A 16,217-nucleotide genomic window follows, 5' to 3' on the forward strand; every position below is an offset into this window, starting at 1 on the left:
GCATCGGGGGCGGGGCCACGCGGGGCGGGCTCCGGAGGCCGGTGGCGCGCACGCGCCCTACTACCACCGCTGTCGCTGCAGTGAGAGAAGCTGAAGCGATGGCCGGGTCCGCGTGGATCTCCAAGGTGAGTGCTGGCAGGCCGGCATGTGCAGGCTGGCAGCAAGAGCAGGCAGGCCGGCGAACCGCGTGCTGGGTGAGGACGGCTTACGGGACCCGATGGGCAGGTGGCTCGCGGTCCTCGTAGACAGTTTGGGAGTCTGTTCTCGCCGCTGGTGCGAGGCGCTTGGTGGCCGGCACCCAGGGTCTGGGCAGCCCTGAACCCGGACAGCAGCGCCTCAGGCGACGACGACGTCAAGGTCAAGGCGGGGGGAACCGGCCCTGCTCCGGATATTACCATCGACCTTCTCCAGGGCCACCGCCCGGCCTAGCGAGCCGGGGAAGGTCACGGAGCCCCCGCCTGGGCTCCGCGGTCCTGGCTGCGGCCCTGCGGATGGTACCCATAGCCCCAGAGCACGACTCAGGCCTTTCTGGGGTCTGCTTGGCTCTCGGCAGGATAACCGCAGGAGCAGGCGTAGGGTAGTGGGATTTCCCAGGTGAGGGAATCCCGGGGCTCTTTTTCATGCCAGATTTTGTCCTCCTTGGAGTTCTTCCCAGTCCGACTCTGTGCTCTTGTGTCTATTTCCCCTTTAAAGGGCACAGGGCATTTACATCTTGGCATTACTATTTGAACCCTGGGAGAGGGAGACTCACAGCATCTTCCTTTTACCTGTTTATTAGTGGGAGTCTTGCGATCTGGAAAGCTCAGTTGCTAGAGCTGGAGAGGATTTCAGATTATCTTCGCAGTTCCTTGGTTTTTCAGAGGAAAGAACCTAACAGATTTGCTCAAGGTCACACAGGAAGTAGATGGCAGAGCTGGGAGAGGAACCCGAGTGTCTTGATTCACATTTTCAACCTTTTTAAAAAAATTTTTTTCCCCAGTACTGGGTATCAAACCCAGCAACGCATGCGTGCTAGGCAAATGCTCCAAGGTAGGCAGGTGCTATAGAGCTACCTCCCCGGCCCTCTCACTTCCATTCTGCCTGCTCTGTGGCCAAGGTCACATAGTAAATTATGTGTAGTACAGGGAATAACATGCCTTATTAGTCTCCTGTTGCTATTAATGGGTGGTCCCCTTGGAGTCTACCATAAGCAACTTAATTTTTCTATAAAACTTGTTACTATTTTTCTCCTTTTTTTTTTTAAAGTTTAAAGATAGGTTCAGGGATACACTGAACCTATCACTAAATATTATTTAGTGATAATATTTCTACACTGGAATTTAGGAGTCCTAGGTTTAAATCCTGGCAGTGCCATTCTTTGGTTGCATGACTCTAAGCAAATTACTTAACATCTCTGAGCCTTAATATGCACATCTGCAAAATATCTGTACTTGTGTCGCCAAGTTGTTGGAGACTTAAATAAAATAATGAATGTGAAAACACCTAGAACATGCAGAAGGAACACAAAAATATGAAGCTTTTTTAGCCATCAGAATATTTATCTTGGCAGTCATCAAGAACACAGTGGTTTGTGGGTATCAATAACTGTTTTTTTTTGCTCAGTAACTAGATTGACTTTGTCACTCTTCTCAGATTGGGATTTGCTTGGGATGGTAGCTGTTATATTTACTTCTAAAGGTAAAATAACCTCTGTTTCACTGTTAAAACAATCCCTCAATCACTGGGCTTGCACTTAACACCTAGTTCATCTTTGGTAGGTACATTAAACCTTCAGAAGTGTGATCTGCAAGAAAAAACTCTCATATTGGGAGTCTAGAAAGCGTCAGGCTGTGGGTCAGAAGATGAAGTTCTCTGACATGGACCCCCAGTGTGATCTTTGGCAGAGTCATCTGACCTCTGGGCCAGTTTTTCCCTTTAGGGATTGGTGCCTCAGAGGCTGACCCTAGGATGGAGGGAGTGCTAAGTTGGATGCTGGGTTCAGAGCAGATCCTTTACTGGGTTTTAATTTATTTATTTGAAAAAGGGGATCTGTACCTTAAAAAAGTTTTTCTCATAGAGAAAATAGAGGGGTTCTAAAGACTTCTGACTGTGAAATACTATAATGTCTGAGTTGCCATTAGCAAGCACTTATTGAGCCTGCCTTACATCCATCCAACATTGTATCTATTATATTTTTAAGATGGTGTATTAAGGTTAAAAAAGGAAGTAAGAAGCCAGGGATTAAGATGGCCCACTGAGCCTGAAGTGAGAAGTTCAGGGATCCAGTAAAGGCTCTGCAAGCCTGGCCTCAGTTTTCTCATCTGAGAATCTCTCTCTCCAGGTTTTATCAAAATACATAATGTGATATATATATATATATATATATATATGAGAGAGAGAGATATGTGTGTGTGTGTGTGTGTGTGTGTGTGTGTGTAATATAGGAGATAGGGCTCTAAAAACTCTTTAAAAATTTTTTTTTAGTTGTAGCTGGACAATATCTTTATTTTTATTTATTTATTTTTATGTGGTGCTGAGGATTGAACCCAGTGCCTCATGCTTGTGAGGCAAGCGCTCTACTACTGAGCTATAACCCCAGCCCTAAAAAATCTTATTTTATTGAAGGTTCTAGGTCATCCTAATGTCTTTATTTTTTAAAAAATTGTTTCTAATGTCTTTATTGATGGAGTATTGCTTTAAAAGCTTGGAGGAAAGGTGACAAACATGGAAAAAAACGGTTATTGAGGAAAATTGTTTCATGTATTAAGTCTGGGATACAGGCTATGGCTGTGGCACTGTGGCAGAGCGTTTGCCTGGCATGTGTGAGGCACTGGGTTTGATTCTCAGCACCATGTATCAATAAGTAAAATAAAGGTCCATTGACAACTAAAAAAAATTTTAAAAAATTTAAAAAAAAAGTCTGGGATAGAAACAGAAATATGATTGAGGTTGGCCTCAGTGTTTACAAAAGTTTATTGGGCACCTCCTATGAGGCAGGCAATGTCTAGGTACTGGAGATTCAACAGCAAACAAATCATAAAAAAAAAAAATCTTTGCACTCTTGGGGTTATATTTAAAGCTAGGTTTTTGAAGTCTTGTATCACAAGGATGTGAGTCTATTTTGTGTGTCTTTCCCTCTTTACTGGATGAGGTGGTGAAGTGGAAAGTGGGGAAAAGAACTTTTACAGAATAGCTTTTAATTGGCCTCTTGTCCAATAATCTACCTGCTGGGTGGATGCATCTATGTTCTAGGATGATGATTTGGCTGAGAGCTTGGCATAGACCATTCTTTCAACTTGGCCCTGTCTTTTATTTTCAATCCAGAGACATGACTATGTATATATAGGATTATAGAATACAATTCATACACACTTTCTTGAATATTGGTTTTTGTCCCATCATTTGTAGGGCCAATATTTCAACAAAGGTTCAGGCTCCATAAGGGAAGACTAAGATAGGATGTAACAGATGTCTCTTTGCTCTTGTATTTAGCATGAAAAAAAGTTACATTTAGCATTTTTAGTGAGTTTTAATGCCTTTATTATAATGTGACTTTATCAGTCCTCAAAGAGTGAGTTATTAGAGTTTGAATTAATCTTTTAAAATTTATATTTTTGATGTATGATAATGTTGATTGGGGGACATTACCAGTGGTGATGTCTTGGAGTGGTGGGATTACTGGGTGGCATTTTTTGTATCTTTCTCTAGTCCCCCCAAATTAACAATAGTGACCATATTATCTGTATTAGCAGAAGAAATAAAGTTATTTAAAATCTTCATTCTGCATGGCATCAAGTGGTTAGGAATAAACTTTCTTAGATTTTATCATACAGTGTATTTTCTTTCTTTCTTTTTTTTTTGTACTGTGGATTGAATGCAGGGGCACTTAATCACTGAGTTACATCACCAGCCCCCCCCCCCTTTTTTTTAGTTATAGATGAATACAATGCCTTTATTAATTTATTTGTTTATTTTTTATGTGGTGCTGAGAGTCACACCCAGTGCCTCACACATGCTAGGCAAGTGCTGTACCACTGAGCCACAACCCCAGCCCATTTCCAGCTCTTTTTATTTACTTTTATTTTTTGGTACCAGGGATTGAACCAAGGGGTGCTTAACCACTGAGCCATATCCCCAGACCTTCTTTTTTCTATTTTATTTAGAGACAGAGTCTTGCTGAGTTGCTTAGGACCTCACTAAATTGCTGAGGCTGGCTTTGAACTAGTGATCCTCCTGCCTCAGCCTCCTAAGCTGCTGGGATTATAGCCAAGTGCCACCGCACACAGCTTTATTTTTTTGAGATAGGATTTCACTAAGTTGCTTAGGGCCTCATTAAATTGCTGAGGCTGGCCTTGAACTTGGCATTTTTCCTGCCTCAGCCTCCCGAGTCCCTGGGATTACAGGTGTACACTACCACACCTGGCATAAAGTGTAACTTCTTAATATTCATAGGAGAAGAGTAAATGTAAAGTATGGTTGGAGATACACTGGCTAATGAGGCAGAAGAACTGGATTCTGGTTTTCCATTTTGCCAGATAGTCGCTGTGACTGTAGGCATATTGCTACCCTTTGGACCCAATGATTCCACCTGTGAAATAAATGAGCTGTGCTTTGGATTTCATAAGGACCTTCCTGGATCTAAAGTTATTGGTACTTTTCTTAAAGAATATGTTACCCCTAAATTGACCTGGAGGTTAAGAATGTTGATGTAAAACCATTCATATCAGAGAAAATTTCAGTATTTGAGCTTAAAAAGTATAGTTTTATTCTCAGATCATAGATAAAACATGAAATATTTAGGCTTTCAAATCTGAACAAGCTAGCTACATTGAGCTAAGATGTGATAAAGATATTCCTAGGAAGTGCCCAAATTTGCAAATTTGCAGCACTAAATGTTGTTTAATTCTGTGGATAACATTTCTCTGTTGATATTAATGTAGGTCTCTCGGCTGCTAGGTGCATTCCACAATCCAAAACAGGTGACCAGAGGTTTTGCTGGTGGTGTGAGTATAATTATGTCTTTTATTTTTCCCTTTTAGAAGTTTCTCAAGAAAGATGCTCTAATACATCTATTATATAGCATTAATCTCCATTTATTTAAATCTAGGGAAATTGGGCCATGCTTTTAATGCATATTTAAATTATTGGCTAACATATACACAAACCTATTAGGTCACTTGCATATGTAAAAGAATCATATTACAGCTGGCTATGTAAGCCTGTCACATTAATATCTTGAAGGAGCCTTGTTATAAAAATAGAATTACCCTTGAGCCTGTTACTTTATTTCACAATCTCATTTTGGTAAGACAATTTTTTTTCCTTAAAACTAGTGCAAATTGAGAGAAAATTGTTGAGAAGCTTCAAAACCTGCTTTGCATTTTTAATTTGTGAGCTTCCCTAAAAACAGTAGATTGCCAATTAGGAATTTCTCAAATACTTATAAGCCCTGTAGGCTTATACTTTCCTTATACAGTCTTTATAGACTATCATTTTAGTGGATCATCTATTGCTCATTAAATCTGCCGCTTTTAGAATTCCTAGCATTAGAGTTCTGTGCTTTCAGAACTGATACCACATTTTTGGAACATTCTGAGACTGTGGGTCAGTGATTTCCTGTTCATTTTTATTTTATCCCCCTTTTATAGAATCTGATTTGATTTGAATTTCATAATTCCTATACTCCCATATAACATTTTATGCCATGAAGAATTTATAAGACCAGAGTACATTTTTTCCCTTTATTTACTTTTTGTGCTGTGGAAGAAAATTCTAATTTTCTGATGGCCTGATGACATTGGGAGAACAGGAAGAAGCCAAAGGATTCTTTTGGCTCTGCTTATGCAAAAAATGCAGAATGAGGCTTGCACTTCAAGCTCAAGGATGGCTAAGCTGGCATTTCAAACATGTTCTGAAAGCTGATAAAGATGATCATTGCTATCTGCTGTTATTTAATTTTCAGTTATCTGTTCTTTAAAAATATTAGCTTGGTGGAAGGGATTATTTTCAAGAGAAATAAGAGGAGATATTTATTTTTTTAAAAACTTCTTCAACTGTATAGAAAAATTGAGAATTAGTCCACCTGCCCAGGAGGGATCATTGGAAGGCAAAAGCGAGAAACTTCTTTCAAAAAACATATAGATCAAGCAACTGGAGCCTGTTGAAATGAAGTTCCCAAATAATAAAATGATAGTTCCCAAATGGAAAGAGAGGGTCATTAAAATCTTCTGATTTTCCCCCCTTACGTATTTTTATTTCTACATTTGAAATGCTGGCTAATTTTGGACAAATCATTGATGTTACATCATAAGTAAACTTACTGTTGTTCTAGGTCTAATTCAGGCTTTTCAGGTCTGCTCATGTTTTATTTTTATTGGTTACAAATCACATTGCTTATCATTTATATTACACTTATCATTAAGAAGGCAGTTTTTAGGGGAACTAAGAAAAGTGAAGGCCCTCTCTTGATGTAAGGCCTGTTTTTTTTTGTTTTTTTTTTTTCTTTTTCTGAGTGTCAAACAGAGCTCTGATATTCTAGAAATGTGTCTGAAAGAGCTTTGTAAGCCTGAAGAAGTTGCAGAGGGAACTTTTCCAGGATTACATGGACAGGAAAGTTGTCTTCATGAGGAACTCTTCTAAATTTTAGTGTGAGAACATTGTTGAAATGTTTTTGCTATCTTTGTTTTATAGAATTAATTAGTCTGGGAGCTTGTCTGAAAAGAAATATCAGTTGGGAGGTCTACTTGGTGGTTTAATTTATTTTTGTTTTATTTAAAAGAGCATCATTTGGGTTCTTTTTAAAACCTCTGAACTCAGATAAAGAACAGTTAGGGAAAAGAGAATGTGCTGGAAGATGGAATCAGATTTCCCAGCCTCACACAGCAGAGGAGGAAGTGAGGGAGAAAAGCGTGGCAGTCTCCATGAGGAACCAGGAAGAAAAAGGAGCAACTGCAAATTCAGACTTGAGGTGTCTGAGGTCCAAAAAGCGGGCTTGCAGCCTTGACTGGAGAGTAAATCTGAGCAGAGAGTCACTGGAGGTGCCAAGAGATGGGCAGAAAACCTAAAGAAGGATAAGGACACAGTATACATCAAGTTAATAAGGAAGCAGAAGTCACCAGGACAGTGAAGATATTTAGCAAAGAAATTTTAGAGGGAAAAATATATAATAAAGTTAGTTTAGTGATAAATGTTTAGTATAATTTTTGATACCAGTATAAAAGTGAATTCTGTAAGTAACGATATGGGTGTGTTTAAGGGAAGAAAGAATTTTTGGACTCTGGTTTGTCTTTAGAACCCTGCAAGGGGTCCACAAGGGGCATTGCTGCCCAGTTCCTCAGTGGTTACAATTTATGTCTGGGGCAGCTGGGCAAAGCATGTTTCCTTCATATTGCAGAATAAAGCCCTGCTTCCTGAAAAAAAAAAAAAAGAATAGAATTGTGGAATATCTTGTCTATTGATTCCTATCTCCACTTTGATTGTCCTGGGGAAGGTTTGTCTATTTTCTTAGCAGCATTTGAATCTTTCTGAAGCATCCCTATAAAGTGGATTTCTGTCACTGATGTTTTTTTTAACCCTTCAAAAATCAATTCTTACTATTTTCCTTTAATGATTTCTTGTATTCAGGTTCAGACAGTAACTTTAATTCCAGGAGATGGAATTGGCCCAGAAATTTCAGCTGCAGTTATGAAGATTTTTGATGCTGCCAAAGTAAGTTGGCTTTAAAAAAAAATCTATATAATAGCAATTTGTGGAAGAGTTTCTATGAACTCTTTGGATGAATTGCATACAGTTCCATAGAGTTGGTAAGGTCTGTTAGTCTCCATGGATTTTCAGTTTAATAATGCATGTTTCAGCATTATTTGTTACCCACCATTTTATTTTTGATATATTTCACAGTGCTTATCACTGAGAAGCTTAGTGTTTACTAGATTTAAAAAATATATATCCTTTAATGGATATTCAGTACAATATTGTTAATATAAATTACACTAATATAAATTTTGCCAATATAGTTTTGTTCATGATCATGATAATACTTAATGACAGACTGAAGCAGTGGGCTTAGAAATAGAGTAAAAACTTCCAGACCTGTCAGACCTAAAATCAAATTAGGGCTTCAGCTCTTACCAGCAACTGCCTCACCTTAAATAAGTTGTTTTATCATTATGGATAAATTTTCACACAAGGTTATAAAGATTAAATATTAGGAATGTAAAGCCCTCAACTCAATAATCTCATCCTTCACGATCCCTGAATAAATGTGTTTTCTAGCTGTACCAAACATCTAAGTTTTAGATGATCAGTGTGTAAATCTTAGTGCTAACTTGAGCCTCTACTGCTTGAAGTTCTTTCTCCCTGTGCTCTGACTGGAGCATAGCTCCCTCCTGTCCTTTGACACAACAGATACTATCTGAGCTGGTGGTGCCAATGGCAGTGTGTGTGGCAGAATCTCAGCAGTGTCTTGGCACTTAGTCCCATAGCAGCTTTGAATTTGTTCTGTGAGCTACTCCCAATAATTCTTTTTATCTTTAAGCAAACAGTTCTTATTGTTTCGAAACAAGACCTCTAACTTGTATACTTTCATAAAACGAATGAACTAAATTAGAAACAGTGCCATGAAATTATTCCAATCTTTTCCTTTGTGACTAAATATACATAGACAATGGAATTAATGAGTTTTTCTGTTGTAAGAGAGGTGCAGTATATCAAATTCCACTTGTTGAGTTTTATTCAAATAGTCCTCCAGAGAAACATTTTTTCCCCTTACTAGGGATTGAACCCAGGGGCATTTTACATTGAGCTACATCCCTAACCATTTTTGTTTTTTATTTTGAGACCGGGCCTCACTGAGTTGCTTAGGGCCTTGCTAAATTGCTGAGGCTGGTCTTGAATTTACAATCCACCTTCCTCAGCCTTCCAGGTCACTGGGATTACAGACATGTGCTGCTGTGCCTGGCTTGCATGAAGATGCCTTATACCCAATATTTCTTAAATAAGGAAGAGAGTCTAAGTGTTATTAGCGTAACTTTCAAGTTTCTGGATTTTATGATATGCTTCATCATCCATATTTTTTTCTCTTTCATCAGTGATTTTCTTAAGCCATCAGTTAGATTATGTCTCTGACAGCCTTTCATAGCTTCGTTGCCACAGGCTGATATGGTGGATTATTACAGTATATATTTTTCACAGTTTTTTTTTCTTTTTTCTAACACTGCATTCATAGTAGTCCAGTTGTTTTCTCAGACACTTGAGTCCTCAACTAGCCTGAGCCAGTTCTGCATTGAAAACTCTCAGTGCAAAAGCAGAGCTGGAATTCTGCAGGAAGCAGCCAGGAACATAAGTAACTTTCATAATCTCATTTCTACAGCAGCTCCAGGCAGTAGTGGTCAGTACCTGAAGCATTCTCAATCTGCTGATTTCCACCACATTCTGCTGGTCATAGTATAGGTGTTCAAAAACCCCAGGGCTCTGGCCATCATAGGTACAGGTGATCGAGGCTAAGCCACAGCAGGCCAGGCAGAGAACCCAATGTGGAGGCTCTTGTTACTGTCATTGTTGGTAGTTTAAAATCTGCTATATATTAAGTTATTGAAAATAGTACTGCTGTATTTGTGGAACTTTGAACCCTGCCTGGATTAAGGTTCTTAAGCTCTGCCAAGTTACCTGTCTATCTTGGTATACCTTCATGTCAAAACAGAGAATATAATTGATGTTTAGTTAAATAGAAAACTTTTAAAAAATCTTTTCTTTTTCTGGTGCTGGGAATTGAACTCAGGCCCTCATGCACATGCTAAGCACATACTCTATCACTGAACTATGCACCTCTCCCCCAACCCCCTGAAAGAGTATTTTTAAAAAAATTCTAATGTGGTATTTTCATTAAGACTGGGATGGGTTGTGCTCTATATGTGTAGTAAGAATTGTAATGCATTCCGCTGAGTGTACTTAAGAAAATAACATCAATTAAAAAAAAAAAAAAAGACTGGGATGGGGTATTACTACTTCTGGTAGCCCAGCCGTAGATTTAGGTAAATATTTTAAAATACTTTTGGGGGTTTAGGAAACTTGATGCTTTATTATTATTTATTATTATTCCTTAAACATGCTAGGTGAATAATGTATAAAATTAAATAAGTGCCTATTATAATACTAATAGTTATAAGCTGAGCAATGAAATCCACTTAAATTATACAAACATTTTTTTTCCTATGTTAGTTTCTAATTAAAACTCCTATAGGTCTGAGGTTGTGGCTCAGTGATGGAGCACTTGCCTAACATATGTGAGGCATTGGTTTCAATTCTCAGCACCACATACAAATAAATAAATAAAGTAAAAGATCCATCAACAACTAAAAAATATTTGGAAAAAAGCAAAAACAAACTCTAACAGAGGACGCAATGCTTATAAAGTGATAGATTCCCCCAAAAAACTGCAATATGATTGCTCAACTCGCTCTTAAGCTCTATAGGAACAAAGACCTTGTCTTATTCTGTACTTTTGACCCTAGGACATGCTCGATGTGTTGGTTGTCGAATATGTGTGTACATACACACAAGGATGTGGGTAGAAAGAAAGGGGACCCTGGTTTATACCTTAAGTTGGTACCTTTAGGTTATATAACATTTCTGATTTTTTACAAACAGTTTTATTGAGATATTATTCTCCATACTTTTCTATCATTAAACATATACAATTCAGTTTGATAGTTTTAGGTATATTCACAGAGTTGTGAAACCATCTACAGAATTTTGAAACTTTGTGTGCGTGGGGGGTACTGGAGATTGAACTCGGGGCCTTGCACATGCCAGGCAAATGCCCTACTACTGAACTACACTCCCAGTCCTAATTTTGGAAAATTTTTATTTTTCTTATTTATTTTTGGTACTGAGTACTTAACCCAGGGGCACTTTACCACTGAGACATATCCTTAACCCTTTATTTTTTAATGTTTTGAGATAGGGTCTCACTATGTTGCTGAGCTGGTCTCGAACTTGAGATCTTCCTGCTTCGGACTCCTGGGATTACAGTCCTTCACCACAGTTCCCAGCTTGAAAGATTTGATCAACCAAAAAGAAAACTATTACCCAAGAGCAAATTTTTATACCCTGATCCCTGATCCTTTCCCCTCCCTTGCCCTAGGCAACCACTCATCTACTTTCTTTTTTTAAGAATTTAACCTTTATTTTACTTATTTTTACGTGGCGCTGAGAATCCCAGTGCCTCACCTGTGCTAGGCAAGTGCTCTATCACTGGGCTACAACCCCAGCCCTACTTTCTATTTCTATAGATGCCTTTTCTGGACATTTCATGTAAATAAACTTCTATAACATATGGTCTTTGGAGCTGGGGTTGTAGCTCAGTGGTAGAGTGTTTACCTAACATGAGTGAGGCCCTAGGTTTGATTCTCAGCATCACCTGTAAACTTAAAATATTAAAAAAAAATATGATCTTTTATGATTGACTTCTTACACTTATTGTAGTATTTTCAAAGTTCATCCATGTATCAGTACTATAAAGTGTTTCTGTGAACCACAATTCTCCACTCCTTAGGATATTTTAATTATAGCCACCTTAAGAGTCCTTGTAAAGAAAATAAGTGAGCAGATGGCAACTGGGAACATTGACTGGGCCAGAGTAATGTGGAGACTCCCTGTGGGCACGCTAGAGAATGACACCTCTGTTCTCGTGCCATTAACTATTTGGACCTTATTGTATGTGTTTTTACCAGTTGTGCCCCAAATTCCAAGTCTATTTATCAGACCATATGTTATAGAAGTTTATCATTGTAGTGTGAATGTCAGTCTCATTGAGTCTTTCCAGTTCACTGTGCTCTGGTGTGGCATCTAGGCACCTATTCAGTGGGAGGAGCGGAATGTCACTGCCATTCAAGGACCTGGAGGAAAGTGGATGATACCTCCGGAAGCCAAAGAGTCAATGGACAAGAACAAGATGGGATTGAAAGGTAGCACTGAAGTGGAAATGATGGTTATTATTGATTTCTGCTCCAGGTGTCACATTTTCAAAAGTTCCTACACATAAGCTAAATAAGACCTGGCATCAATTAAAGTAAAGCAATCCTTTTGTAAAGTCAACCCTCGGAGTAAGATACTTTGTTTTTTGAGACATTCTTTTCAAACTCCAGAAAAAACATTGAAGTATTACTAGCCAATACCAACGGACAGTATGTGTTTATCTTCAACTAGATTTGTCTTGTGCCTAATTTCTACATTTTTATTTTAATACACATTTAAGGTCATGATTCAAAATTACTAGCATGTGACATAGAAATTTGGCACAGGCTATAAATCCATAGACAGATCCACATATGAATCTCATTTTGCCACTTACTGACTGAGAAGCTTGGGCAAATTTCTTATCTTGGAATTGTTTTTCACCCTTCATTTTTGAATGACCCTTGTTCAGTGACTGAGGTTTGGATAATGTTCAGCAGCTGTTATAGTGCTTGTCCTCAGGATGTTCTGAAGATGAGAAATGCAGTTCATGTTCCAGAAAACTCCTGGGAGGATATGTTCCTCCTTACCTGGATCTGAGGGAGTGGGTAAAGTTCGAGACAGAACACAGTTTATAAGGGGGCTTCTAGTGGGATAGTAAGACTAGAATGTATTCTGTTGTCATCTGGGTATTCTTTATTACAGGCCCTTTAAAGACCCCAATAGCAGCCGGTCACCCATCTATGAATTTATTGCTGCGTAAAACATTTGACCTTTATGCCAATGTACGACCATGTGTCTCAATCGAAGGGTATAAAACTCCTTACACTGATGTAAATATTGTCACCATTCGAGAGAACACAGAAGGAGAGTACAGTGGAATTGAGCATGTGGTATGTTCACTTCAGATACTTTTCTGTTCTTAAGTTGCTTTCTGTGTACTTGGGACAATTGTTCAAATTCTCAGTTGAAAATGTCTTCCAAAGACAGCTCAGATTTACCATGTGAGGAGTTGTGTGTGTTTGTCTTGGTGCTGGGTCTCTGGTTGACTCTACTCAAATGGAGGCCAGGAGGAACAGAGCTTGGTGTGGCTTAGGGTACAGGCCTGGGCATCTGGGCATTCCCCATTTCTTGGGCAGGTGACTACCTCTGTACTTCAGTTTTGCTTCTCTGTACAGTTGGGGCTGATACCTACCTCAGGGCCTGGTTTAATGTTAACTCCATTGACATACTATCTGTGTGATGTGGCCATGCTGGCCGACCCCATGCAAGCATGCCACAGTGATGTGGTTTACATGTGGCTAGCCAATGAGTTGTTGCCACATCCTTTCCAGTGTGCAGGGCTTTTTCTTCTTTCAGATTGTTGACGGAGTTGTGCAAAGCATCAAGCTCATCACTGAGGAGGCGAGCAAGCGCATTGCTGAATTTGCCTTTGAGTATGCCCGGAACAATCACCGGAGCAATGTCACAGCTGTGCACAAAGCCAACATCATGTGAGTTCCTGTAGGGGCCAGTGCTCCATTTTGCTTTATTGAGGGGAGAGCAGTGACCAACCATCCCTTCTCTCCACCTTGCTCCTCCATCTAGTATCTCTGAAAAAGAACCTTGTACCAATCAGAGGGTCCAGCATTTCTCTTCTGTTAATCTGCTATTTGTTGGGCCTCACTGGGTATATGACAGGAGTAAAAGGCAAGGGACAGAATTGAGGTCCTGGAAGTTAAGAAGAGACTAAGGGTTACCCGAAGAGAAAGGTGGAGAAGATTTGGGGTCCTCAGATGCTGTGTCCAGTTAGCAGAGGCCATGTTATTTATGCTTTAGAAGTAAACTAGTGGGGATGTTTTAGAAATGGCCTCATGCTCAGGGTCTTAAAATAGTCATGCTAATGTTGTCTGATATGTTCCTCTAAATAGTTCAAATTATCCTCATGCCCAGGCTATTAAAGGCCATCTCTGAATATATAAACACTTCCTAACAAAGAAAAGTTAACCATTTAAATAATGAAATTAGATTAACCTTTAATATAATTTTAATAATATTAATGGGGTCTGGGAATGTAGCTCATTGGTAGAGTCCTTGCCTAGCATGCCTAAGGCCTTGGATTCAATCTGAAGCTATACACACACATACATACAAGTTAATAATATTAATGGTTATTTCTTAGATCTTGCTGGGTTAATATTATAAAGATCTAATCTTCTCTATCATGATCAAACTGTTTTACATTTTTATTCTTTTATGCTTTCAAAGGGATCCCAAAATATTTTGAACTTGCATTTTATTAACTGCCTAAGAAACCATTTTGCCATAATGAAATCAGACATCTTAGCTTTTGGAACTTAAATTTCTTGCATATAATTTACTTCGTTGATTTGATCCTTTTCTTTCTGCAAGCCTTTGTTTTTCAGCAGTTTTTATTTAATTAAATACAGGCGAATGTCAGATGGGCTTTTTCTGCAGAAATGCAGGGAAGTTGCAGAAAACTGTAAAGACATTAAATTTAATGAGATGTACCTTGATACAGTATGTTTGAATGTAAGTATATATTTATACTTTCCTTTCTTTGAACAGTGTGCATGGTGTGCAATTTTTGATTGCTAAACGCACAATTGTATTCCTTGTAGATGGTACAAGACCCATCCCAATTTGATGTTCTTGTTATGCCAAATTTATATGGAGATATCCTTAGGTAAGTCTCCCCACTTTTTTAAATTTTTTATTACCTATAATTTATAAATATTTGTGTTAGCTTTCTGTTGCTGTGACAAAATACCTGAGATAAATCAAGGGAGGAAAGGTTTTTTTGGCTTACAGTTTCCGATATTTCAGTCCATGGTCTCTTGGAGCTATTGTTTCTGAGCCTGTGTTAAGGCAGAACCTCATGGTGAGGAGGGCATGATTGTTCATCTGCCATGAGGTGAACCAACTACCTTTTGACATAATTTCAGATTTTCTAGTAAAGTTACATGACTAGTACAGAGAATTCCCTTATAGTCAGCACCTAGATCCCCCAGATGTTAACATTTTACCTTACTTAATCTTTTCCTCTTTCTCTCTCTTTCTTTCCCTTTTTACTTCCTCCCTTTCTCCTCCTTTTTCTTCTTCCCCTCTCTATTTCTCTCTCTCGCACGCGTGTGCATGCGAGCGTGCGCGCACACACACACACACACACACTTGTACACAAATATGATGTTGGGGCTGGGAGTATAGCTCAGTGGCAGAGTGCTTGTCTAGCATGTGTGAGGCACTGGGTTCAAGTCTCAGCACCACATAAAATAAATAAAGAAAGGTACGTGTCCATCTACAACTAAAAAAAAATATGATGTTGGCCAAATGGTGACTTTCTAGACCCATCTTTCTACGTTTGTTAGTTGGCATTTTAATATAAAGATAAACTTTCCTTCTCATTTATTACTTGTTTACTTATTTATATCAATGTGGACTCATGGTTTTCTGTTTTCTTGAGTGGCATGTCCATGACTGCCATCACTAATTGATACTCAGATTGTTCCCACTTGGCCAGGGAAGCTCGCTTCCCCATGGCTCCTGGGTCCTTTGAACTCAGCCCTTATTTGGGCCTCATTTTGCTTCCTGGCATAGTAAGCTGCTCCAGGATTATCTGCCTTTTTCTAATCTTAGCCTGGAATCAGCCATTGCTCCAAGGAATCCTGGTTCTTTTAGTGGTGAATAGTATTTATAAACTAAAATTTCAATGCTAGAGGTGAGATGTTTCTTTTTAAAATGTCCTTTGAAATGTTTTTCTGCCCCCAGTGACCTGTGTGCGGGACTGATTGGAGGTCTTGGTGTGACCCCAAGTGGCAACATTGGAGCCAACGGGGTTGCCATCTTTGAGTCGGTAAGAACCCTCACACATAAGCAGAGTTGGGGTTGGATTAGCATGAGAATTCAGGAGGGATTATCAGTATGCATAGGCTTTAACTTGGGAGTTTTGCCAATGTAAAAAAAAAAAATGACACTTTGTGTATTTTTTTTTTTTAATGTGGTGCTAAGGATCGAACCCAGTGCCTCACACATGGTAGACAAGTGCTCAACCACTGAGCTACAGCCCCAGCCCCTGTATATTGTTTTTTATATAGCCTTGTTTTTGATCATTTCTCTCTAGATATATCTTTATATATCCTTCCTCACTTACAATACTTTACCAAAAATTGACTGGAAAAAGATTGTTGGTCCATATTTTTTGAAATTAAATTAAAAAGTAGCTCTGTTTCTCCAAGGCTTTTCTTTTCTTCCTCTCCTTCCTCTCCTTCCTCCCTCCCTCCCTCCCT

At 39.0% G+C, this 16,217-nt stretch overlaps 1 protein-coding gene across 1 annotated transcript in view; it reads left to right on the forward strand.

Moving 5' to 3' along the window:
- Positions 1 to 16,217, forward strand: part of Idh3a (isocitrate dehydrogenase (NAD(+)) 3 catalytic subunit alpha) — a 19,585-nt gene continuing 3,368 nt past the window's right edge. The window contains exons 1-9 of the mRNA XM_015480355.2: positions 1 to 125; positions 4,920 to 4,982; positions 7,603 to 7,686; positions 11,828 to 11,942; positions 12,637 to 12,824; positions 13,291 to 13,424; positions 14,361 to 14,463; positions 14,553 to 14,617; positions 15,700 to 15,784. Coding sequence (XP_015335841.1) covers positions 99 to 125; positions 4,920 to 4,982; positions 7,603 to 7,686; positions 11,828 to 11,942; positions 12,637 to 12,824; positions 13,291 to 13,424; positions 14,361 to 14,463; positions 14,553 to 14,617; positions 15,700 to 15,784 — 864 coding nt within the window. The 5' untranslated portion in view covers positions 1 to 98. The remainder of the gene's footprint in view (positions 126 to 4,919; positions 4,983 to 7,602; positions 7,687 to 11,827; positions 11,943 to 12,636; positions 12,825 to 13,290; positions 13,425 to 14,360; positions 14,464 to 14,552; positions 14,618 to 15,699; positions 15,785 to 16,217) is intronic.

Source organism: Marmota marmota, unplaced genomic scaffold (assembly GCF_001458135.2).
Source record: "Marmota marmota marmota unplaced genomic scaffold, marMar, whole genome shotgun sequence".
Taxonomy (NCBI): domain Eukaryota; kingdom Metazoa; phylum Chordata; class Mammalia; order Rodentia; family Sciuridae; genus Marmota; species Marmota marmota.